The sequence below is a fragment of the Canis lupus genome, chromosome 10 (genome assembly GCF_048164855.1).
Source record: "Canis lupus baileyi chromosome 10, mCanLup2.hap1, whole genome shotgun sequence".
NCBI classification, from domain to species: domain Eukaryota; kingdom Metazoa; phylum Chordata; class Mammalia; order Carnivora; family Canidae; genus Canis; species Canis lupus.
Window position 1 is genome coordinate 58706302 of NC_132847.1, and position 27326 is coordinate 58733627.

At 35.9% G+C, this 27326-nt stretch overlaps 1 protein-coding gene across 5 annotated transcripts in view; it reads left to right on the forward strand.

Moving 5' to 3' along the window:
- The window catches only part of STX17 (syntaxin 17), a 73227-nt gene that overhangs the window by 14155 nt on the left and 31746 nt on the right, over positions 1-27326 (forward strand). The window contains exon 4 of one of the 5 annotated variants that reach the window (XM_072842114.1): positions 19063-19129. The exons of the other annotated variants lie outside the window; for them this stretch is intronic. Within the exon in view, the coding sequence (XP_072698215.1) occupies positions 19063-19129 (67 nt within the window). The remainder of the gene's footprint in view (positions 1-19062; positions 19130-27326) is intronic. 5 annotated transcript variants of the gene reach the window in all.

Sequence of the window (27326 nt, forward strand, 5' to 3'; positions counted from 1 at the left end):
AATCTTTAATTGCAAGAATCAGCAAATGATGGCATTTTCCTTGAAGGAGGTTCATTCTGGTTTAGTTTTCTAAAGAAGAATCCTCATTCTCCTAGGGCGAGTGGATACTTATTTTTCAGTTATAAAAGCAGACTAAGTGAAGGCTGTTCAGTAGAGGCTTTCACATAAATCTCTTTTAGCCCTGTGCCTGGTTTCTGAATCTATGGTTTGTTTCTCCAAAGAATGCATCTCTGGTCTTCTTGCATTTCAAAAAGGCTTCTATAGCTGCGGTATAGTGAATAGATTAGGATAGAGTGAAATGAATGCAAGAGATTGTTCAGGAGAGATTACAAAGATATTGGAGATGGAAAAAAACAGATTGACTTGAGGTCTAGTAGAAATTAGACTTGCCTCTCCATATATGTATTTTACTGCTTGCTAACTAGATTATAGACCTGAAGATCAGGGATTGTGTCTTTGCTATTTGTGTATCCCACCGTACCTGTTGTTCAGCAAGATTGTTTATTGAATGTTATTAAGCATGTAAATGTCAATGAGATTATTATAACTAGGATTTCTTACTTCTTCACTGTTCAATATGTCAGTAAAAATCACTTACTTTCTTGAGACAGTGCTTATGGTCAAAGTGTTTGTTTACTGATTAAAGTATATATATATTTACATTATTGATCTCCATCTGGCACAAAAGATTTATGTATACTAGTAGAAGAGATTGAAACTGTTTTTAGGTGTTTACTTAGTTTTATTCATATATTCCCTGAATTATGTGTGTAGGCTAGGTCTTTGCTAATTTGTGTAAAACTTAGTTTTGAACAGTTTCGTGAACAGTTACAATAGGTTTTCTAGATTTATTATTAGAGATATGTAATAAGAACTATCTTATAAAGGGCTAATATCAGGGGCAGCCCCAGTGGCTTAGCGGTTTAGCACCACCTTCAGCCCAGGGCCTGATCCTGGAGAACTGGGATTGAGTCCCACGTCAGGCTCCCTGCATGGAGCCTGCTTCTCTCTCTGCCTCTCTCTCTCTCTCTGTCTCTAATAAATAAATAAAATCTTTCTAAAAAATAAAATAAAGGGCTAATATCCAAGATCTATAAAGAACTTAGTAAACTCAACATCCAAGAAACAAACAATTCAATCATGAAATGGGCAAAAAACATGAACAGAAATTTCATCAAAGAAGACATACAAAAAAAAAAAAAAAAAGAAGACATACATCATATATATGGCCAACAAGCACATGAGAAAATGGTCTGCATTGCTTGCTATCAGGGAAAGACAAATCAAAACACAATGAGATACCACCTCACACCAGTGAGAATGGTGAAAATTAACAAGACGGGAAATAACTAATGTTGGAGAGGATGTGGAGAAAGGGGAACCAACCCTCTTGCACTGTTGGTGGGAATGTGAACTGGTACAGCCACTCTGGAAAACTGTGTGGAGGGTTACTCAAAGAGTTAAAAATAGAGCCACCCTATGACCCAGCAATTCACTACTGGGTATTTATACCAAAGATACAGATACAGTGAAAAGCTGGGACATCTGCATCCCAATGTTTATAGCAAGTGTCCACAATAGCCAAACTGTGGAAGGAGCCTTGATGGCCATCGACAGATGAACGGATAAAGAAGATGTGTGTATATATGTATACACACACACACACACACACACACACACAATGGAATATTACTAAGCCATTAGAAACAACGGATACCCACCATTTGCTTCAACATGGATGGAACTGGAGGGTATTATGCTGAGTGAAGTAAGTCAGTCGGAGAAGTATAATCATTATATGCTTTCACTCATACGGGGTATAAGAAATAGTGAAAGGGATTATGGGGGAAAGGAGGGAAAATGAGTGGGAAAAATTAGAGAGGGTGACAAAACATGAGTCTCCTAACTCTGGGAAATGAACAAGGGGTAGTGAGTGGAAGAGGGGGTGGAAAGGGGGATGGGATGACTGGGTGACGGGCACTGAAGGGGGCACTTGACGGGATGAGCACTGGGTGTTATATGTTGGCAAATCAAACTTCAATAAAAAAATATATAGAAGAAAAAAACTATCTTTTCACTTTATAGCATCTTTGTTGAAAGGAGTTTTTAATTTAAACATAGTCTAATTTGTCAATCTTTTGTTTTATGGTCATGCTTTGGATGTCATATTCAAGGAATGCTCCCTATCCTAAGATCAAGAAGATATTTTCCTATATTTTTTATTGAATGTTTTAAATGTTTTGTTTTAAACAGTTAAGTCTTTAGTCCATCTGAAATTGATTAGATTTCAGATGAAGCAGATACAAATAAAATTTCCTTTATTCCATTCAGAAAACCAGTTGTCTCTTACTATTAACTGATTTCTACAATGCTATTTACATATCACAATTCCATATCTCTGAGGCTGTCTCTGGTCTTTCTATTCCACTAGTCAGTTTGTCTATTTCTCCATCAAGTTCCACGCTATCTTAAGACAGCCTTATGATAAAGCTTGATATCTGGTAGCACAGTGCTTCCATCTTATTCTTCCTTTCCAGAAGTGTTTTGGCTATACTTGGCTCTTTACTCTTCCATATGAAATTTGGATCTGCTTGTCAAAGTCCATATAGTCTTGTTGGGAATTGTATTGGATTTATACATGTATTTAGAGAAAATCGACATGTTTACATTGTCCAGTTTTCCTACCTATGAATATGGAATATTCTTTTGTCTTTTTTAATATTCTTAATACCGATTGTGGTAGATTTTTAAAGATACCTACAAAGTATTTCCATCCTAATTGGTATTCTACAGTATGACCTTACTACTTCCCCACCAACAGGTAGAGCATGATTCCCTTCCTGTTGAATCTGGGTTGAAGCAGAAATAATACTGCCTGATTTCTGAGGCCAAGTCAGAAAGGTCAGATAGCCACTGGTTTTCTGAGCATGCTTGATCTGGGGGAACTTTGCCATCATGTGAAATGTCCAACTATTCTGAGACCCCTTTGTGGAAAATAGCCACAGCCACAACTGAGATCTCAGGAACTTGCAGCCTCAAGTGCTAGCCACATGAGTGAGTCATCTCAGACATCTAGTGTAGGTGAGCTTTCAGATGACTGTAGCCTCAGTGGGTGCCTGACTCAACCACATGGGAGACCCCAAGTGAGGATGTCTTTAGTACATGAACTACACAATCATTAGCAAAATCAAATGGTTTTAGTCCCTTCAGTTGTGGAGGAATTTGTTATGCAGCAACAAATGACTGTATGTAATGATTACTGTTATTTTATTCATCTATTTTATTTATCTGGTGTTAAGTACTTTACAGTTTTATGGGGTGTGTGTGTTTGGTAGAGGTGCTAAATGTTTTTTAAATTATGCTTTCTAACTTGATGGTGTATATAGAAATACAGCTAATATTTATGCATAGACCTGTGACTGATTAAATTCTCTTGTTATTTTGGATAATTGGTCTAAATCCCTTTGGACTTTTTATTTATAGTTTTTTAAAAAGATTTTATTTATTCATGAGAGATAGAAGCAGAGTCATAGGCAGAGGGAAAAGCAGGCTCCCCACAGGGAGGCCAGTGTGGGATTCCAGGACCCTGGGATCACGACCTGAGCCAAAAGATGATCAACCATTGAGCCACCTAGGTGCCCCTATTTGTAGGTTGTTTTGAGTAATATGTTTCTTCTCTTATAAGATCATCCATTTTTCCTGATTTCTTTCTTGTTTTGATTGTTTGTAGGTTTTTTTTTTTTTTTTTTTTCCAATCTGGCTTTTTAGTTTTTGGAAGAAACGATTATAAACAAGCTTGTTCAAATTTATCCTTTTTAAAAAAAAAAAAATTATTTCTTTAAAGAGTGAGTGTGTGTGCATTTGTGAAGAGGGGGGCAGACAGAGGGAGACAGAGAAAGAATCCTCAAGCAGACTCACCACTAACCCCAGATGTGGGACTATATCCCAGGACCCTGAGATCATGATCTGAGCCAAAATCGAGTCGGACGCTTAACCAGCTGAGTCATGCAGGTACCCCATTGTTCAAGTTTGTCTTTTAAAAAAAGATCTCAGGGGCGCCTGGGGTGGCTCAATGGTTGAGCATCTACCTTCGGCTCAGGTCGTGATCCTGGGGTCCCGGAATCGAGTCCCAAATCGGGCTCCCTGCATGGATCCTGCTTCTCCCTCTGCCTGTGTCTCTGCCTCTCTCTCTCTGTGTCTCTCATGAATAAATAAATAAAATCTTTGATTAAAAAAAAATCTCATAAATGGCAACTGCTCCCTCTGCAAAAATATTTTAGATACTATTTATATATAATCTTTTCTCAGAAAGTAAAGTCTTATTCTACTGTATTCCAGGATGATTGTAAGGATTGTTAATCATGTGTGCAAAGTGCTTACACAGCCTTGTCATGCAGTAGGTATCCAGTAAATAAGAGGAATTGGAATAAGCTTGATTTCATACTTTTCACTTTCAACTACTAGATCAAGCTAAGCAAAAGTGTTGGGTTTTTGATAGTTTAACCTAAAACACATTGTAATCACATCACTTTTGCCTATTTTGGTTGGCTTATCATACAAAAGTACAAAGTGTACATTTAGAAAAGCTTAGTTTTCCCTGCCCTTCTTCCCAGGTACTTAACATATAATAATAATAATAGCTGATGATAGAGGATTATACAAAATATATTACAATTTTTTCTTTGAAGAAACTTATCTATATGGGAATTCATAAAAAGTTAAATAAAATATTTAAATAATAGTTTAAGGCTTTAGTAAAAGAAGTAAGTCAATATGTGATTGTCAAATATAGAGACCAGTAGGTGATATAGTACTAGCTAGCTAGATACTGGATAAGGGAAAGTGTTACCTTCATTTTATATTTAAAAGAAAGCTGAAAAACAGAGAAACTTAATGGACTAACTGCACAAGACCTTAATAAGTGATAGTACAGGAATCTAATCTGGAATTATTATTAACTTAGGTGAATAGAAAGGGAGCACTGCACTTAATACCTATATATTAGATCCTCATTAGATACATGTTGAGTAAATTAATGGAGACCTTTTTTTCCTTTGAGTTTTACTGCTTTTGGTAGTTCAGTTAATATTTTTTAAGAATATGTATGTTCTTTTGGGTGCCTTTAGATATTGAAATTAGTGTAAAGTTGTTATACTACTAACAATACCTTAGTGTAGTTAGGTAATATAAGAACAGTCCAGATATATTGTAATTAAGCAGTTATGACTCTGGAGCCTTTAATAATAAATGACATGTCTAGAATGTGTTTACTCTAAGTTGTTTAAATGTTTACCGTGGACTTGTGCTCTGTATTTGTAAGGAAATCAGATTATTATGATACCAAATGTTTTTAGCTGTACACAATTTGCTCACAAAATTACATGTTGTAAAAACACATTAGGAATCCTTAAATCAATATTTAACAAAAGCAAATATATGCATAGCCATTCTTTTAATCATTAAATACATAATTAGCCATTTTTCAGAATTTCAATTAACTCAGAATAATTACTTTCTGCAATCATCAGTATAGATAAGTATATGTTTAAACATATCTTTTAATCTTTAGACAGAAACTTCAGAATATTTCTGAAAGGAGGGGGGAAAGCTATAGCTAGTTATTAAATTTAGTTATAGAACTAAAGAGAGAGATATGTGACCTTCATTTTACTGAAAGTTTGGCCATAGTTTGCAGTTTACTGCTTGCATACTGCAAGCTTGTTAATTGCTGAGTTAGTATACTTTCTTGTTTTTAAATTTACTTCAATAACTGTAGACCCATTTATCTAACTTGTGGATATTGCTGTATATTTTTAAAACTTGGCATATTAGCCTCTCTGACCTGATTATTAAAAGAACAGAAACAGTTGCGCATTTGCTGTGTTCTAGATACTATTTTAGACCCTGGAAATATAGCTGTGAGCAAAACAAGAAAATTCTTGTTGTCATTGAACTTATATTCTGGGGATGGTAAGTGGAAAAAGCAGAAAAGATAATTTTTTAATATTTAGATGGTTATAAGTGCCATGAAATAGAATTTAAAGAGATTAAAGGGAACAAAAAAAAAAATCACAGAAAGTGATGAATATTCTTATATCCGTGGTGGTTGTGAAAGGTTTCTGATGACATTTGAGTGGAGACTTAAAGGAAGTTAAGGCATAAAGTTTGGATACTAGGGAATCAAGTGGGAAGACAGGTGAGAGGATGCAGTGGCATATTCAAGAGGTAGAAAGGATGTCAGCAAGGAGAAGAATATAGGAGATAAGGTAAGGGAGATCGCCTGGGTCTGATGATGGAAGGCCTTGCAGGATGTGGTCATTTGAAGTTGGGTAGAGAGCCTTTGGAAGGACCTGAGCAGATGATGACCTGATACAACTTTAAAAGATCATCTTGAGGGAGGCAAGATGGCAGAAGAGACCTCATATCATCTGGTTCCTTGAATTTAGATAACTATCAAATCATTCTGAACACATAATGAATTCAATCTGAGGTATATAAGGAAGAATTGATAGAATTCTACAAATGGAAAAACTACTTTTTGCAGGGTAAGAGGTGCAGAGAAATGAGTCTGAGGGGATATATTGGAAGATAATCGGCAGGGGGAGGGAGCCTCTGTAAGCAGGTTACTGGAAAGTGATATAGCCCCAGAGCGTAGTATTGGAACCTTTAGAAATCTCCTACAGGGAGAGACATCCCTGCCTGAAAAGTGCTCAGGTGGTGAATCAGGGCAGAATCCTAGGTAGGACAGTGTGGCCTCAGGATCCCCAGGGTCACAGGAAGACTGTGGGTGTCTAAGCTGACAGAGTTCCCAAGCATTGGAGCAGGGAAACCACTGAGGGTCAGCAAGCCCAGGGGGAGGCTCTTAGGTCACCAGAAACTGCAGACTGCAGCATGATTGGGCAACAGCTCTCTGCAGGGGCCCTGGGAAGAGCAGAACTGTGGTGACCCTCTGCCTTCCACCAGGAGGATCCAGGCAGGCACGTACCACAGGAGTCTGCAGAGTTTGGCACACAAAAGTGAAGACCTCTTATCCTTGAGGGTTTACTGAAGAGAGGAGACTGGTATCTCTCAGTTCTGTGACTAGAGATCAGGGCATGACCATTTTTATTTTGATCCTCTAAAGAGATGGGGAACAAAAGCCACATAAAGCACCCCGTAGCTGCTCACAATGAGCCTGGCCCTCTAGCAAGGGGCCATGCAACTCTGCCCAGGCAAAGACACCTGAGAATCAGTGTAGCAGGGCCCTCCCCCAGAAGACCAGCTGAAACAACAGGCAAACACCAAGTTTACAGAGCACACAGGATGTAAAACTCCAGGACTAGGGGAAAATAATATATAGAATTCGAGGTTTTTTTTTTTTCTCATGATTCATTTCTCTTTCAGTTTAAAATTTTCCTTTTTTTCTCCCTTTTCAACTAGTTTCTTATTTTATCAGCTCTTTGTTTTTAAGTCTTTAAATTTCCATTAAATCTTTACATTTACATTTTATAGATATATTCTTCATTTTGGGCTTCTTTTCACCGTATTCAATTTAATTTTTGTATGTATATAAGTTTTGCTTTCTTTACAATTTTAGGATTTAGTGTCTTTTAATAAACAGACCAAAATACCCAGGACCAAGTGGATCACCCTGTTTTGTCCACTTGGGAGATTATATTCTTTCCCTCCTTTTATTCTTTCTTTTTCTTTCCTTTTTGATTTCTGACCTCTTTGGATTTGTCTAGTGTATATTTCATTTGGGTTGTGGTTGATATTTTTCATCTTGTTCCCTCATTCATTCTTTGAGCAAAATGACTAGAAGAAGGAATTCACAACAGAAGAAAGAACTAGAGGTAATACTTTCTGCTATAGAGGTAATACTTTCTGCTAATCAATATGGATATAAGTAAGATATCAGAGCTGGAATTCAGGATAACAATGGTAAAGTTACTAGCTGGGCTTGAAAAAACCTTAAAAGACACTAGAGAATTTCTTAGTGCAGATATGAAATCTAATCAGGCCAATATTAAAAATTCTCTAATTGCAAAAATAAATTCTCTAATTGCGATGCAGTCTATATTGGATGCTCTAACAGCTAGGGTAAATGAGACAGAAGAGAGAGTAAGTGACATAGAGGACAAGTTGATGGAAAGGAAGGAAGCTGAGGAAAAAAAGAAACAACTAATGGGCAATGAGGGGAGATTTCAAGAAATCAGCAATGTCATAAAATGAAACAATATTAGAATTATTGGTGTCTCCAAGGATAAATAAAGAGAGGGGGTGCTTAGGAGATATATTTGAGTAAATCATAGCTGAGAACTTCCGTAGTCTGGGAAAGAAACCAGCATTCAAGTCTAAGAAATCAGAAAGGACCCCTCCCAAAATCAATAAAAATAGATCAACACCTTGACAATAGTGAAGTTTGCAAGTTACAGAGAGATAAAATCCTGAAAGCAGCTCGATACAAGAGGTTCTTAACCTACAGTGGTTGAAACATTAGGCTTGCAACAGATCTATCCATAGAAGATCTGGCAGGCCAGAAAGGGCTGGTGTGATACATTCAGGGTACTAAATGAGAAAAACATACAGATAAGAATACTTTATCCAGTAAGGCTGTCATTCAGAATGGAAGGAGAGATAAAGAGCTTCCAGGACAGACAGCAACTGAAAGAATTTGTGACTACTAAACCAACCCTGCAAGAAATATTAAGGGGGGGGGGGCGGTCCTGTAAGCAAAGAGAGAGCCCAAAAGTAACATAGACTAGAAAGAAACAATCTTTAGAAACAGGGACTTTACAAGTAATACAGTGGCACTAAATTCTTATCTTTCAGGAGTTACTCTGAATATAAATGGGCTAAATGCTCCAATCAAAGACATAGGGATCAGATTGGATAAAAAAGCAAGACCCATCCATATGCTGTCTATATGAGACTAATTTTAGACTTAAACATACTTCCAGATTGAAGGTCAGGGTAGATATCAATTTATCATGCTAATGGATCTCAAAAGAAAGCTGGGGTAAGGATGCCTGGGTGGCTCAGCAGTTGAGCATCTGCTTTTGGCTCAGGGAGTGATCCCAGTCCAAAGATTGAGTCTTCCATCAGACTCCCTGTGAGGAGGCTTCTTCTCTCTCTGCCTATGTCTCTGCCTCTCTGTGTCTTTAATGAATACATTTTTTAAAAAATCTTTAAAAAAGAAAGAAAGCTGGGGTAGGAGTCCTCATATCAGAAGAATTGGATTTTAAACCAAAGACTGTAGAAAGGGATAAAGAGGGACACTATCATATTTAAAGGGTCTATCCAACAAGAAGATCTAACAATTATAAATATTTATGCTCCTAACTTGGGAGCAGCCAATTAATAACCAAATTAACAAAACACATTGATAAAAATACAGTAATAGTAGAGGACTTCAACACCCCACTAACAGCTATGGATAGATTATCCAAGCAGATCAACAAGGAAACAGGGCTTTGAATGACACATTGGACCGGATGGACTTCACAGATTTATACAGAGCTCACATCCTAAAGCAACAGAATACACATTCTTCTTGATTGCACAAGGAAAATTCTCCAGAACAGATCACATACTTGGTCACAAATCAGGTCTCAACTAATAGCAAAATATTGGGATTATTCCATGTGTATTTTCAGCCCACGAGGCTTTGAAACTTTAACTCAATCACAAGAGGAAGTTTGGAAGGAACTCAAACACTTGGAGGTTAAAAAGCATGCTGAAGAGTGAATGGGGTTGGAGCACCTGGGTGGTTTTCATTTGGTTGAGTGTCTGCCTCATGGCTCAGGTCATGATCACAGAGTCCCAGGATTGAACCCCACATTAGGCTCCCTGCTCAGCTGGGAGTCTGCTGCTCCCTCTTCCTCTTTTTCTTCCCTGGCTTATGTGCTTGCTTTCTCTAATAAATAAATAAATAAATAAATAAATAAAGAATTAAAGAATTAATGAATCAAATGGGAAATTAAAGAATTTTTTAAATGCATGGAAACAAATGAAAATGAAAATACAACTCTTCAAAACCTTTGTGACACAGCAAAGGCAGTCCTAAGAGAGAAGTACGTAGCAATAAGTCTCTCTCAAAAAATTAGAAGTCTCAAATACACAAACGAACCTTACACTTGAAGGAGCTGGAGAACGAACAACAAAGCCTAAACTAAGTAGAAGAAGAGAAATAATGATTAAAGCAGAACTCAATGAAATAGAAACCAGAAGAACAGTAGAACAGATCAAAGAAACTAGAAGCTGGTTCTTTGAAAGAATTAGTAAGATAGACCTCTTGCCAGACTTATCAAAAAGGAAAAAGAGAAAGGACCCAAATTAATAAAATCATGAATGAAAGAGGAGAGATAATGACCAACACCAAGGAAAACAATTTTAAGAACATATTGTGAACAATTATATACCAGCAAATTAAGCAATCTGAAAGAAATGGATGCATTCCTGGAAACTTATATAAACTACCAAAACTGAAATAGGAAGAAATAGAAAACCTGAACAGACCCATCCATAACCAGTGATGAAATAGAAACAATAATCAAAAATATCCCCAACAAACAAGAGTCCAGGGCCAGATGGCTTCCCAGGGGAATTCTACCAAACATTTAAGAAAGAACTAGTACCTATTTTCCTGAAGCTGTTTCAAAGAGTAGAAATGGAAGGAAAGCTTCCATCCTTGTTCTATGAGGCTAGCATTACCTCGATCCCAAAACCAGACAAAGACCTCATCAAAAAAAGGAGAATTACAGACCAACATCCCTGATGAACATGAATGCCAAAATTGTCACCAAGATACTAGCCAATAGGATCCAAGAGCATATTAAAAGGATTATTCACCAGGACCAAGTGGGATTTATTCCTAGGCTTCAAGATTGGTTCAACATTGCAAATCAATCACTGTGATACATCACATTAATAAAAGAAAGGACAAGAGCTATATGATCCCCTCAATTGATACAGAAAAAGCATTTGACAAAATATAGCATCCTTTCTGAATGAAAACTTTCCACAGTGTAGTGGGATAGAGGGAACATACCTCAACATCATCATAGCTATCTACAAAAAGCCCACAGCAAACATCATTCTCAATGGGGAAAAACTGAGAGCTTTTCCCCTAAGGTCAGGAACACAAAAGGGATGCCCACTGTCGTTCAACATGATACTAGAAATCCTAGCAATCAGACAACAAAAAAATAAAAGAAATAAAAAGCATTCAAATTGGCAAAGAAGTCATCAAACTCTTACTCTTCACAGATGACATGGTAGTTTATATGGAAAACCCAAAAGGCTCTACCCCGAAATTGCTAGAACTCATACAGGAATTCAGCAATGTGGTAGGATACAAAATCAATGCACAGAAATCAATTGCATTTCTATACACTGAGACTGAAGAAAGAGAAATTAAAGAATCAATCTCATTTGTGGTTGCACCCAAACCATAAGATACCTAGAAATAAATCTGACCAAAGAAGTAAAGGATCTAAAGGATCTGTACTCTAAAATTACAGAAGAACACTTAATGAAAGAAATTGAAGGAAGACACAAAGAAATGGAAAAAACATTCTGTGCTTATGGATTAGAAGAATAAATATTGTCAAAATGTCTATGTTATCCAGAGCAATCTACACATTCAGTGCAATCCCTATCAAAATAGCATCTACATTTTTCACAGGGCTGGAACAAATAATCCTAAAATTTGTATGGAACCAGGGAAGACCCCAAATAGCTAGACAAATGTTGAAAAAGAAAACCAAAGCTGGTGACATCACAATGCTTGACTTCAAGCTCTGTTACAAAGCTGTGATCATCAAGACAGTATGGTACTGACAAAAAACAGACATATAGATCAATAGATCAGACTAGAGAACCCAGAAATGGACCCTGAACTCTATGTTCAACTAATCCTTGACAAAGCAGGAAAGAATATCCAATGGAAAAAGGACAGTCTCTTCAATGAATGGTGCTGGTAAAATTGGACAGCCATATGCAGAAGAATGAAGCTGGACCATTTTTTCTCACCATACACAAAGATAAACTCAAAATGGGTGAAAGACCTAAATGTGAGACATGAATCCATCAAAATCCTTGAGGAGAACCTGTTCGACCTCAGCCACAGCAACTTCTTGCTGAACACATCTCCAAAAGCAAGGGAAACAAAAGCAAAAATGAACTATTGGGACTTCATCAAGATAAAATGCTTCTACACAGCCAAGGAAACGGTCAACAAAACTAAAGGTCAATCTATGGAATGGGAGAATATGTTAGCAAATGACATATAAGATAAAGGGCCAGTATCCAAGACCTATAAAGAACATACCAACTTGGGATGCTTGGGTGGCTCAGCAGTTGGGCACCTACATTCAGCTCAGGTTGTGATCCCAGAATCTGGGATCGAGTCCCACATGGGGCTCCCTGTGAGGAGCCTGCTTCTCCTTCTGCCTATGTCTCTGCCTCTCTCTGTCTCTCATAAATAAATAAATCTTTTTTTTTTTAAAAAGAACGTACTGACTGAACACCCCCAGAAACAAACAGCCCAGTCAGTAAATGGGCAAAAGATATGAACAGACATTATTTTAAAGAATGCATACAAATGGCCAACAGACACATGAAAAGAAAAAATGCTGAACATCACTTGGCATCAGGAAAATACAAATAAAAACCACAATGAGGTACCACCTTATGCCAGTCAAAATGGCTAAAATTAACAAGACAGGAAACAATAAATGTTGGTAAGGATGTGGAGAACGGGGACTCTCCTTACACTGTAGGTGGGAATACAAACTGGTGCAGGTACTCTGGAAAACAGTATGGAAGTTCCTCAAAAAGTTGAAAATAGAACTACCCTGTGACCCAGCAAGTGTACTACTGGGTGTTTACCCCAAAGATTCAAATGTAGTTTGAAGGGGCACCTGCACCCCAGTGTTTATAGTAGCAATGTTCACCATAGCCAAACTGTGGAATGAGCCAAAATGTCCATTGACAGATGAATGGATAAAGATGTGGTATGTATGTATACACACACACACACACACACACACAGACACACACAGTGGACTATTACTCAGCCATCAGAAAGGGTGAATACCTACCATTTATATCGACCTGGTTGGAACTGGGGGGTATTATGCTGAGTGAAATAAGTCAATCAGAAAGACAATTATCATACGGTTTCACTCATATGTGGAATAGAAGAAACAGCACAGAGGATCATAGAAGAAGGGAGGGAAAACTGAATGGGAAGTCATCAGAGAGGGAGAAAAACCATGAGAAACTCAACTATAGGAAACAAATTGAGGGTTGCTGGAGTTTAGCTGGGTAGGGGGATGGGGTAACTGGGTGATGGGCTTTAAGGAAGGCATGTGATATGAGCACTGGGTGTTATATGCAACTGATAAATTGTTGAACACTACATCTGAGACTAATGTACTATATGTTGACTAATTGAATTTAAATTAAAAAATTATCTTGACAATTATTCAGAAAAGTACAAATTCTAAGGGAACAAAGATGGAAATAAGAATATAGTTAGATGGCTAATGTAATAATCAGGATAGTATGGGTTTACTTTTTAAAGGTTTTTTGTTTTGTTTTTTGGAGAAAGAGCACATTTGAGCAAGGGGAAGGGCAGAGAGAAGAACAAGCAGACTCTGCACTAAGCACAGATCCCCACTCCAGACTCCATCTCATGACCCTGAGATTATAACCTGAGCTGAAATCAAGAGTTGGGTGCTCAACTGACTGAGCCATCCAGGTGCCCTTGGGTTTACTTTTTAGAAAAATGCAGACCTGCACATGTGTAAACAATTTTGTTTAGGATCTCAGAGACCTAATATGTTAAGATTTTTATCTATTCTCTTTATAGCCCTGGTAAATGAGGGTTCTGAACTTAAAAGCTTGACAGGAATAAGGACCTACCCTGATATCAACCTAACCAATGAAGTAACTTTTTGACAAATTATGCACATACACACTTCAAACATACAAGATATGGAAAATATAAAAATAATGTAACACTTATGTACTCCTCACCCAACTTTGTTAAATATTAACATTTTGTCACAGCTTTTCCTTTTAAAAAAAATTTTAATATAATTAGTATTAAAATAATTTTGAAATTTTAAGAAATTTTTATTTAAAAAATTTTATTATAATTATTATTTTTTAGAGGAGGAAGGGGCAAAGAGGGAGGGAGAGAGAGTGAGAGAGTCTTAAGCAGACTCCATGCTCTGTCTTACAACCCTGAGATCATTGACCTGAGCTGAAATTAAGAGTCTGATGCTTAACTGACTGAGCCACCCAGGTGCTCCTTCCCCCCCCCCCTTTTTTTTAAAGGCACTTTAGAAATACCACTGGGGAAAAAAAAAGAAATACCACTGAAATCCCTTGTGTACCTTTCCTTGATTCCATTTACTTTGTTCTTATCTTGATCTGAAGAAAATATTTTCTCTTGATTTAAGTATTTATCATCTTTTTTTAAAAATTACTTTTATTGTTTAAAGTAAGCTCTGTTCCCAATGTGGAGCTGGAATGCACAACCCCAGGATCAAGACTTGCACACTCTACTAACTGAGCCAGCCAGCAACAACTATTATTTCTATGCATTTAACTGTTCATAAATAATAAATGATACTGTTTTGTATTTTTCTTTTTTCCAATTTTATTGAGATGTAATTGACATATAATTACACAATTTGATAACTTTGACATGTGTACCATGAGACTGTCACTACAGTCTAGATAATTAATATATGCATTGCCTCAAAAAGTTCCTTCATACCCCATTGAAACTCTTCTGGCTTCTCCCTCCCACATCCTTCTGCACTCCTTTTCATTCTGTACTCTGTCCATGCATGTGCATGCATGCACACACACACAGACACACACACACTGAGTACCCAAGCAATCACTGTACAGCGTTTGGATTTCCTAGAATTTTATATAAATAGAATCATGAAATAAGCACTTATTTTGTCTGGCTTCTTTCACTCTGTATAAATATTTTGAGGTTCATTCGTATTACAATGTGTATCGTTATTTCATTCCTTTCCATTGTTGAGTAGGTATTCTGTTGTATGAGTATACCACAGCTTGTTTATCTGTGATAAAAATTTGGATTGTTTCCAGTTTAGAGTTATTAAAAATAAAGCTGCTACGAACATTTTGAGTACAGGACCTTGTATGAACAAAGGATTTCATTTCTCTTGAATAAATACTTATGGGAATGGCTGGATCATATTATTGTTACTCCTTAACTATTTAAGAAAGTGCCAAGCTGTTTTATGAAATTGTAATTTTAATTTGTGATTGATGTTTCAGTTTTATTTTGAATTGAGTATTTTTTATTCTGTTGTATCTCCTTATCCTGCTACCTATGAAACTTACTATTTTCATTGTGTAATATGTCTTTATTCTCTGGTTGCTTTTATAGTTTTCCCTTTATCCCTGGCTTTGAGTACTTCAATTATGATGAACTTTGGTGACATTTTCTTCACAATTCTTGTGCTTTCAAGTTGTAGAACATCATGGATCTTTAGGTTTATAGTTTACATCAAATTTGAAAAATTTTGGCTATTATTTTTTAAATATTTTTCTGTCCCTTCCTATTTCTCCTCTTCTTCAGAGACTCCAATTACACATGTGTTAGACTGCTTGAGGTTATCTTACAACTTACTGAAGCTTTTAACTTTTTTTTTTGGATTCTTCTTTCTCCGTGTGTTTCATTTTGATTGGTGTTATTTCTGTGCCTTCATGTTTATTAGTCTTAGCAGCAGCATCCAATCTGCTGTTAATATATTCAGTGCATTTTTAATCACACATCTTACATTTTTAAATTCTAGAACCTTGATTTTGGGGGAGGTCTCTCTCTCTCTTTCTCTCTCTCTCTCTCTCTCTTTTTACTAAGTAGGCTCTACCCCTAGCATGGGGCTTGAACTCAGGATCCTGAGATCAAGAGTTGCATGCTCTACTGACTGAGTCAGCCAGGTGCCCTGATTTGGGTCTCTTTATATCTTCTGTGTCTCTACTTAACTTTTTAAACATATGGAATACATTTATAATAACTGTTTTACTATCCTTTTCTGCTTATTCTAATATATCTGCTTATTCTGGGTCAGTTTCAATCAAGTGATTATTCTCATTATGGGTCATATTTTCCTATTTCTCTGTGTTTCCAATGATCTTTGATTGGGAGGCCCTTGCCTGGCTGAATGCTAGATTTTTTTTTTTTTTTTTTTTTGAGTGCTAGGTATTTTCATGTTCCTATAAATCTTCTTGAGTTTCATTATGAAATATAGTTAAGATACTTGAAAATACTTTGATTCTTTCGGATCTTACTTTTATGATTTATTAGGCTTGATTGGAGCAGTCCCCCGCATTGCCATAAAACCTTTCTGAATGCTCTTGATCAGCCTAGTTTCCATAACAATGGTGATACAGAACTTCTTGAGAACACAGATTTCTAGGATGTACCTTAGAGATTCTGAGATAGTAGATTTCAGAAAACATTTAGAAAGATACTGCTCCTGGGGCTCCTGAGTGGCTCTGTTTTGGCTCCATGGTCATGGAGTGCTATTAGAAGATAAATTATTTTAGATTATTATGAGCTTCAATTGAATTTAAATTTTAATTTTGCCTTGAGGTACTTAAAAGCTGATTAATCAGGATTTAGGTTTTTGACCTCTACTCTGATTGGCATAGGTACTATAGAACCTCAGGGAGGAAATGAAATCTTAGGTACCATCTATTGTAAGATACACCATTGTTTTGTGTACCTCCAAGGAAGAAAAGTGCTGCCAGTTAAGAATGGCCCATTGCTTTTTTTTTTTTGACATCTATTTTAAGATGCATTCCAATTTCAGAGATGTTAGAATGTGGGAAAGATGTGTCTTAAAATTGACAAAATATAGTATTTAGAAGACTTCTACCCTTCTACTACACCTCTGTCCTTCCCCAGTTTGGCCTATTTAATATCTTCTGCTTTCCTAATACATTCTTTAGGGACAGCTCAAATTGCACTTCCTTCATGAAGCCTGTCTAGATTCTTACAATAAGATATTTCAGATTTCCTTTGAGTATGTTTCTTATGCTCCTTTCCATTTTGAATATTTGTCCTTAATAGAGAGTCAAAAGCAATATAGGAATTTGGTAGTTGTGCTTTCTCTGCATCATCTGTTAACATTATACCATCTGCCCCAAGCAGTAGACCTAATCCTCCTTTCTTGTTCTTGCTCTACATGTATTTTTTAAATCCTTTTTATTGTTCTTAACATTTTTCTTCAGCCTCCGCTCATTCTGGGCTCTTACTTTACTTACATGAATCTCCTTGTTTCACACCACTCTTTTGTATTCATCCTTGTTCACATGGCTTGCTTTCTTTTTTTTTAACAAGTCTCTTAAAATTCTGAACTTATAGCACACCATACACAACCATAGTGGATTCTTTAGATGCCACTTTCTTTTCTTACCAGATTAATTTTTTTTTTATTTATAGTGTCAGCATTTCACCTTTTAGAAACTATCTTTCTCTTTCAAAAAAGTTCTTCCTATTACATATAATTTCTATGGTATCACAGAGGTATTTTCTCCAGAAAAAACTTAATTCACTTCTCTAAAGTATCAGTGTTTCCATTATTCCTTTTTTAACGATTAAGAACTCCAAGGTGGTATGGTTGCTTTTTCTCATGGGTTTCATTTCCACGTCACTATTTTATGCTTGTATGTCAGAAAAAAATCCAAAAAAATGGTTCATTATTTCTTCCAGCTAATGAAAGATGAAATGTTTCATATGCTTAGTGGCTTATATTATGCATTCTTAGGAAACAGATCTAGTTGCATTCTTGAGAGTTGGAGATCTCTTTTGTTGTTGAAGTACTGTTTTGCCACTTTGTGGAAAATATTAAGAAAGCATTCATTCATTTACGTATTTATTGAATTGAACCATGTATCAGGGATCAAATATGGCATTAAGAACACTATGGTATAGTGTCAGAGACAAGCATAGTCTCTGTCCTTACAACTGCACAATCTAGTCAAATGAATGAATTAATCTTTTATCCAACAAGGTGATAGGTAATATACTTCCATACTTAGGTTGATACTCATTTTTACCCCTACCCAAATGCTTTCAAACTTGTTTCTATCCTTGGGACGCCTGGGTGGCTCAGCAGTTGATCGTCTGCCTTTGACTCAGGGTGTGATCCTGGGATCCAGGATTGAGTCCCGCATTGGCCTCCCTGATGGAGCCTGCTTCTCCCTCTGCCTGTGTCTCTGCCCCCTCTCTGTATCTCTCATGAATAAATAAATAAAGTCTTAGTCTTAAACTCCTTTAAGAAAAACACTTGTTTCTATCCTTAATTGGCCATACAGGTTAATATAATGCTCTTTTCTAAAAATGTTATTAAAACTTTTTATTGTGAAATATAACATATGTGCTGTAAATATATACAACATAAATATACACCTAACCAAATTGTAGTGGGAATACTCACATAACTACTATTCAGATCAAGAAGTAGAAAATTGCCAGCATCCTAGAAACCCTTTATAGCCTCTTTCCTATAACAACTGCTTTTCTTCCACCAAAAGTAATTACTATCTTGATTTATGTGGTCATTGCTTGTTAATATTTCTGTATAGTTTTAAAACCAAAATGTCTCATTAAGCTATAGATTAATTTAGTCTGTTTTTGAACATTATATAAATTTAAATAAACAGAATATATCCTTTGTGTCTGGCTTGAGATTTATCTGTGTTGTTGCCTATAGCAGTATTCATTCATTTTCTTTACTGTATACAGTCCATTGTATGAGTTTACCATAGTGTTTGGTAAGCATATACTATGATATGTTGATGGTCACTTGGGTTATTTTTAGGTTTCTTTGTTTTGTTTTCATTTTCTATTATAGATGCCATTAACATTCTTGTATATTTTTACTTGTATATGCATGCATACATTCCTGTTAAATGTATTCCTAGGACAGGAATTGTTGGTTCATTAGGCATCCTTATTTTAACTGTAGTATAATGACAAACTTTTCCAAAATAATTGTACTAATTTTATACTCCTTCCAGCAATGAATGTGAATTCCTGTGGTCTCCACATCCTCACCAATATTTAGGAAAGTCAAACTTTATTCTGGTGGGTAGCTAACTATGGTTTAATTTAATTTTACCTATTAGTCAGATTGAGTAACTCTGGGTTTGTTTGGGTGTTTTTTTATTTTTTTGAAGATTTATTTATTTACTTAAGAGAGAGAGAAAGCACAAACAGGGAGAGGGAGAGAGACAGAGAAGCAGACTCCCTGTTGAGCTGGGAACCCGACAGGGCCTCATGACTCTGAGATCAAGACCTGAGGCAAAATCAAGTCAGACACTCAACTGACTGAGCCACCCAGGTGCTGTGTGTAACTCTTTGTTTATGAGCAGTGCCCATTTAGAGTTCTTGCCCACATTTGTACAGGTTTTTTGTCTTTTTCTTAGCTATGAGTTCTTTATTCTGTCTGTGACCACTTTATCAGCGTATGTGTTGCAGTTTTCTTCCACTTAGTGGTTAATCTTTTACTGTCTTTATTGTATTCCTTGATGACTAGAAGTTCATTTAGTTTAATATAGTCAAGACTATCAGTTTTTTCTAGGTGCTTTTTGTGCCACATATAAGAGGTATTTCCTATCCTAATGTCATAAAGATGTTCTGTTGTGGTGCCTTTCACATTTAGGTCTATAATCCATCTAGTTGATTATTGTGTATCATGTAAAGTGGTGTGTTCAGTTTTATTTTTTTCCCATGTGGATACCCAAATGGCCAAGCACTGTGTTTTGGAAAGATCATGCTTCTCTGCAGTGCCACCTTTGTTGTAAATTCAGTGCATATAAGTTTGGGTGGTTTCTTGGCTGTCTGTCTCATTGGTGTATTTGTCTATTCTTGCACTAATACCACACTGTATTAATTATTGTGGCTTTATAATCAATTGATATCTAATAGAGGAAGTTTTCTTAATCTTCTTCAAAGCTAGTATCAGCCTATATATGCAGTTCCATATACATTTTGGATTCAGCATGTCAAGTTCCACCAAAACAATGAACCTTTTTTCAAATTTAGTCTAATTTATTGAATCTGCAGATTCAAACCCATGTTGTTCAAGGGTCAGCTGTACATGGTTTGTTATTTTACCCTTTTTTTTAACTGTCTTTGTATTTTAGATGTATTTCTTGAGTTTCATATATTTTCCTGTCTGAAAATTTTTCTGTTAACTGGAATATTCCACTTATGTTTAATGTAATTGTTGATGTATTTAGGTTTAGATCTTACAGCCTCTTATGTGCTTTCTACTTCCTTCACATAATCTGTGTTCTTTTTCATATCCCATCTTCACTTGTATTTTTTTTTTACTGACCCAACTGTTCTCTTGTTAGTTTTGGAATTATATACTCTTAGAAATTACAATATACATCATAAACAATATAGATTGTATAGGTAGCTTGAAATATTTTAGTTGTATATATGCCCCCCCCCAAGATTAAATGCTATTTTAATCTTACACATGTATTTAAAAGATATTATTGTTTTAGTATAGTTACTGGTCATGTAGATTTATACTTTTACTGTTTTTTTTTCTTCTTCTTACTATTTTTTAAATATACTTCATTTCTTTCTGCATCTCCAACTTAATATCTGGATTGATTATTATTCTTTCTGAAGGACATCTTTATATTTACTGTGTATTTCCTGGAGATAGATTCCTTCAGTTTTTATATTCATTTTACCTGAAAGATATATTTGCTGGGTATAAAATTTTAGCTTGATAGCAGTTTTTTCTCCATAGTTTGAATGTATCATTCTGCTCTCTTCTGGCTTTTGTTGCTTTGAGAAGTCATATTATAGTCTTACTGTTTCTTTTTCTGATCTTTATTATTGCCTACTGGGTGTGACACTGCTTTTTTTTTTTTTTTGTCATTGTTCAAGATTTATTGTTTTTGTTGGTATAACCCATGGATAGTTGGTTTCATTATTTATATATAGATTTTGTTTTTACATTATATGGCAGTGTATGCTATTCTAATACATAGAGTACACAGAAAATAAGAATCTTTAGAACAGTTATACATAATACATGTAATGTTGGATTTATATATTGGATCCCAGAATGTGACTGATAGAAGAAAAAAAGTTGGACTAGTTATGTTGGATGAAGGAACCAGATGTTACATAACAGAGTAGACACACATCTGGTTTGAAGGTTAACTGCAGCATGTGCAACATTGGCAGTAGTGCCTCTGAAGTGGTAAGACTATTTTGCAAGAATTTGTATTGCCTCTAGCTCCTTTGAGCTCCTTCTGAGCTCCTTCTGAGAGGTCCTACCCTCTCTCTTTTCTTTTTTCCCTATTTGGCTATATGTTTTTCTTTTTATTTATGCTTATTGAGATTTGTTGACCTTCTTGAATCTGTGGCTTGATATCTTAGTCATTATCTATTCAAATTTATTTTGTGTACTTTTCTAGGATTCTAAGTAGATGTATTTTGTATTCTTCTCTAACTATATCCTATGTCTTTTATCTCTCCTCTATATTTTTTACATAGTTTCTTTTTTACATAGTTTTACATTGTTTCTTCATATCTAGTTTTCAGTTTACTAAGTCTTGAGTTGGTCTAATATGCAGCTATTTAAAAAAATTATTTATGTATTTATTTGACAGGATGAGAACACAAGCCAGGGGGAGTGACAGGCAGAGGGAGATGGAGAGCAGGTGGGGCTCGATCCCAGGACCCTAGGATCAGGACCTGAGCTGAAGGCAGATGCTTAACTGACTGAGCCACCCAGGTGCTCCACAGCTAAACTCTTATTAAACTTTTTCTTTTGTATACTTTATTTTTAAAGATTTATTTATTTATTTTAGAAAGAGAGAAAGAGCACATGGGGGGAGAGGCAGAGGGAGAGAATCTTCAAGCAGACTCCCCACTGAACATAGAGCCCAACACAGTGCTTGATTTACCCATGAGATCATGACCTGAGCCAAAATCAAGACTCAGACATTTAACTGAGACACCCAGGTACCCCTCTATACTCTATTTTTAAACTATAGAATATTCATTCTTTTTAAAAACCTGTATTTTGCTTTTTATAATTCCATTGTTTGCTGAATTTCCAAGCTTGGTTTTTATATCTTTGGACAAAGTAACCATAGTTTTTTAGGCTACATTTGCTTTTATGCATATCAAATGTCCCTTTGGATGCTCCTATTGTCTATTGTTTCTGCTATTCTTTCTCCATGTTGTGTTTGTCCTTCTGTGCTTAATTATCTTTGGTGGGCATTATATTTGAAAACTTATTTATAGAAATTATTTGAGGATAGGGATAATATTATCTTCCCCTAGAGAGGATTTCATTTACTGCCTCTAAGCCCCTGGGGTACTGATTTTCTACAATTACCTTTTTTTTTTTAAAGATTTTATTTATTTATTCAGGAGAGACACAGAGAGACAGCAAGAGAGGCTGAGACACAGAGGGAGAAGCAGGCCCTGTGCAGGGAGCCTGACGTGGGACTCGATCCTGGGTCTCCAGGATCACACCCTGGGCTGAAGGCAGCACAAGCCGCTGACCCACCCATGCTGCCCCACGATTATCTTTATATAGTTTCAAGGATTAAAATTTTTATACACTACCCAAAAGACTGGAAGCCAAACTATAGTTCATGTGAGGGCTGATTTATTTCAGGATCACCTGTGCTCTCTGGGTACAGCTCTTTCAGATCCCAGCTCAAAGCACCATAGTGGTTATATTTAGCAGGCCCCCGCATTGAGTATTTTACCCAGAAATTTGTGAGGCTGTCAAACACTCTGGTAAATAAATACCTCCAAGCAGATGTGGCTTTGAGTTCAGGACTCACCTGTGGTTTTCCACCTTTGTCTAGTTCATGGCCTACAAACTTTTTACTATTTTATTTGCTTTTTGATGCCTTTGAATTTTGTTTCTTTGTCATTTGTTTCATTGCCAATGCTTTAACTAGTCATTGGTGAGAGGGTTAGTTTGAATTATCTATCTTGCTACACCCAGAGGCAGAAATACCTACTTTATATTTTTCACATATGGCCTTACTATCCTGTTCCTTTTATTTGATTTTGGAGCGATTCTGTTGCTGTGCTAATACGGTAGCTCCTAGCCACATTTAATTGTTGAGCACTTGCAGTGTGGTTAATTTGGGGGTACCTGGGTGGCTTAGTCTATTAAATGTCTGACTCTTGATCTCAGGTCAGGTCTTGATCTCAGGGTCATGACTTCAAGTCCCCTTTGAAAAAAATGTGGCTAGTTTGAATTGAGATGTGCTATGAATGTAAAATATTTCATTAATAAGTTTTATATTGATCACATGTTGAAATGGTAATATTTTGAATGTATTTGGTTAAATAAAACATTAAACTTAACTTGTTTCTTTTTACTTTTTAATGTGACTATTATAAAGTTTAAATATTATATATATATATATATATATATATATATATATATATACCTTATATTTATGGCTTGCATTATATTTCTGTTGGATAGTATAGCTATGTACAAAAGTTGTTGAGAACATATGCTCTGTAGCCTGGATTTAATTCCTGGCTGTACTTTTTACTAGAAGTGTAATCCTGGGCTTTTTAAAAAAAAATGTCTTGTGGGGGACGCCTTGGTGGCTCAGCGGTTGAGCATCTGCCTTTGGATCCTGGGGTCTGGGATCAAGTCCTGCATTGGGCTCCCTCTGGGGAGCCTGCTTTTCCCTCTGCCTGTATCTCTGCCTCCCCCCCCCCAATGAATAAATAGGTAAAATATTTTAAAAAAAAACTTAAAAATGTCTTTAATTTTCTGCCAAATGAGCATAGTAGTAATATCTGCTTAAAGGTAAGCTGTGGAGGTAAAAAAGATGAAGGTAAATACATAGTACAATGGACAGCTTATAGTAAGTGTTAATAGAAATTTAGCCATTATTTTTGTTTTTGTTACTTTAGTGTCAGATTTTATAGTTCAGTGGATGTTTTCTTTCTTTTAACATTTTCCTCTCTACCCTTAGCAATAGAATTCCAGACACTATAATTTGGGGACATAAACATGTACAAATTCTATAAGAGAGGAAGAATGTCATAAGCAAATGGTCGTTAGCTGCAGAAACTTTAATGCTTCTCCAAGATAATACTGCCTAAAATATTTTGTGGACTATGTGGCAACTACGTAACCAAGCTTTACAACTGTAGTTCAGAAAGGAATTGCACAGCCAAGAATTGGTGGTATGTTAGAAATAGTATTGTTCCAGGACTTGAAAACTGGACACTAGACCTAATTCTGCCACTGTGTTCCATCTGGAGTCCAGTTTCCCTCTTGTAAAATCATAAGATTGTATTAGATGATCACATATGCCTCTATGTTCTATGATTTTTCCGTAGTAATGCTTGCATATCACATATTTTATTTTATTTTATTATTTTATTTTTTTAAAGATTTATTTATTTATTTATGATAGAGAGAGAGAGAGAGAGAGAGAGAGGCAGAGACACAGGCAGAGAGAGAAGCAGGCTCCGTGCCGGGAGCCCGACGTGGGACTCTATCCCGTGACTCCAGGATCGTGCCCTGGGCCAAAGGCAGGTGCTAAACCGCTGAGCCACCCAAGGATCCCCTATATCACATATTTTAAACTTACAGTACAGTTATCCTTAGGTTTTCTAGTTCACATAAGAGTGACAGAAGGTTAAAGAAAATATAGAGTCATGGCAAGATGGAAACACAACTTTTTTTATTCACCCAGAATATCTCACAAGATACATTAGGTTGTAGCTAAACTATTTTTTCCAGAATTGTTTTTAATTTTGCTAGAATAAAATAAATACCTTAGATTATATTAAGGTACCATATATATGAATTATGGTTATAGTTTAATGGGAAGATTGCTGGACTTTTAAGAATACGTAGGTTTTCTTTCTTTTTTTTTTAATTTTTATTTATTTATGATAGTCACACACAGAGAGAGAGAGAGAGAGAGAGAGAGAGGCAGAGACATAGGCAGAGGGAGAAGCAGGCTCCATGCACCGGGAGCCCGACGTGGGATTTGATCCCAGGTCTCCAGGATTGCGCCCTGGGCCAAAGGCAGGCGCTAAACCGCTGCGCCACCCAGGGATCCCAATACGTAGGTTTTCATAAAAATCCTAGAAGGAAAAAAAAAATCCTAGAAGAGAGCACAGGCAGTAATTTTTCTAATATTGGCCATAGCAACATTTTTCTAGATAGATATCCTAAGGCAAGGGAAATAAAAAAATAAACTATTGGGACTACATCAAAATAAAAAGCTTCTGCACAGCAAAGGAAACAATCAACAAAGCTAAAAGGCAACCTACTGAATGCAAGAAGATATTTGCAAATGACATATCCAATAAAGAGTTGGTATCCAAAAGATAAAGAACTGATACAATTCAACACCCCGAAAACAAACAATCCAATTAAAAGTTGACAGAAAACATGAACAGACATTTCTTCAAAGAAGACATCCAGATGGCCAACAGACACATGAAGTAATACACAACATCACTCATTATCAGGGAAATGTAAAACAAAACTACAATGAGATGTCACCTTACACTTGTCAGAGAAATCAATTATCTTGTCAGAATGCTAAAATCAAAAACACAAGAAATAAGCACTGGTGAGGATATGGAAAAAAAATGAATCCTCATGCACTGTTGATGGGAATGCAAACTGGTGCAGCCACTGCGGAAACAGTAAGGAGGCTCCTCAGAAAGTTAAAAATAAAACTACCCTACAATCCAGTATTGCAATACTGGTTATTTACCCCCAAAATACAAAAGCCCTAATTCAAAGAGATACACGCACCCCTATGTTTATAGTAGTAGTATTTACAATAGCTAAATTATGGAAGCAGGCCAGGTGCCCATGGATAGATGAATGGATAAAGAAGATGTGATACACACATACCAGAATATTATTCACCCATTACCAAAAAAAGAATGAAATCTTACCGTTTGGAACAACATGGATGGAGCTAGAGAGTACAATGCTAAATAGAATAAGAGAAAGACAAAACCATATGATTTCACTCATATGTGGAATTTAAGGAACAAAACCAGCAAAGGAGAAAAGAGAAACCTAGAAACAAACTATAAACTGAGAACAAACTGATGGTTACTAGAAGGGAGGGAGGTGGGAGAATATGTGATGGGGATTAAGGAGTGTACTTGGGATGAGCACTGGGTATTGTATGGAATTGTTGTATTGCTGTCTTGTACACAGGAAACTAATATAATTCTACATGTTAACTATGCTGGAATTAAAATGAAAACTTAATAAAAAAATACCCGGGTTTTAATTTAACTAAGCTTTGCTACTAGATAAAATTAAGTAAATTCTAAGCAAGTTTTCTTTGATCTGATTTTTCTATAAGTTAATAATGTGGAATGTAAGAATATAGGATGTAATACTTCACCCAGAGTAGGTACTTGAGAAATTAAAGAAGTTAATACATTCTGTCCTATTATACAGAACTTGCATTAGAATATGTGGAAGTGCAATAGGGGAGAAGAATTTAAGATATTACACAAATATTAAAGTATATTCTAAAATATATGGTCAATACTATAGAGATCTATAATTTTTCAGAAGCATCATACTCAGATCGTTCATGCAAGTAAGTTCTATTTAATTGTCAAACAATATTTTTGGTTTTTATGTTTTCAAAGTATAGGCCATTGGAAAAGATGGAAAACTCCCCATGTCGTTCTGTGAAGCTAGCACAACCCCAAACCTCTTATAGTGAGTTTAAATCTAGTAAAGATAATATAGACGCACGCACATATAGACAGACATGTGTTAAAGTCCAAGTAATTTATTAGCTAATAGAGTCCAAAAAATTATATATGTGATCAGGAAGAGTTTTTCTCAGGAACGTAAAGATGGCTCTATATTATGAAACCTACCCATAACTCGTATCAGCATATTAGAGGAAAATTTATGATTATGTCAGTAGATGATTCTAAAAAGAGGAGGAAATAATTTGATATAAATCCAGTAACTTCACTCAGAAATGCAATTAAAGCAACAGTGAGATAACCATGTAGTACTGGCAGTATGTGGGAAAACTCATACTTTGGTGGTAATATAAATTCTTACTTAGGTAACTATTTACTTTAGCTACTGATAATAGCTATTGAAATAAAGCACATGATCCTTTGAGTACTCTCACTTTTGGGAATCATTTCTACAAAATACAGTACAATGTATATACTATAATACTAATATATACTGTTATGGTATATTAGGATATATTCAAAGACTCCTGTTTTGGAAACAACATGC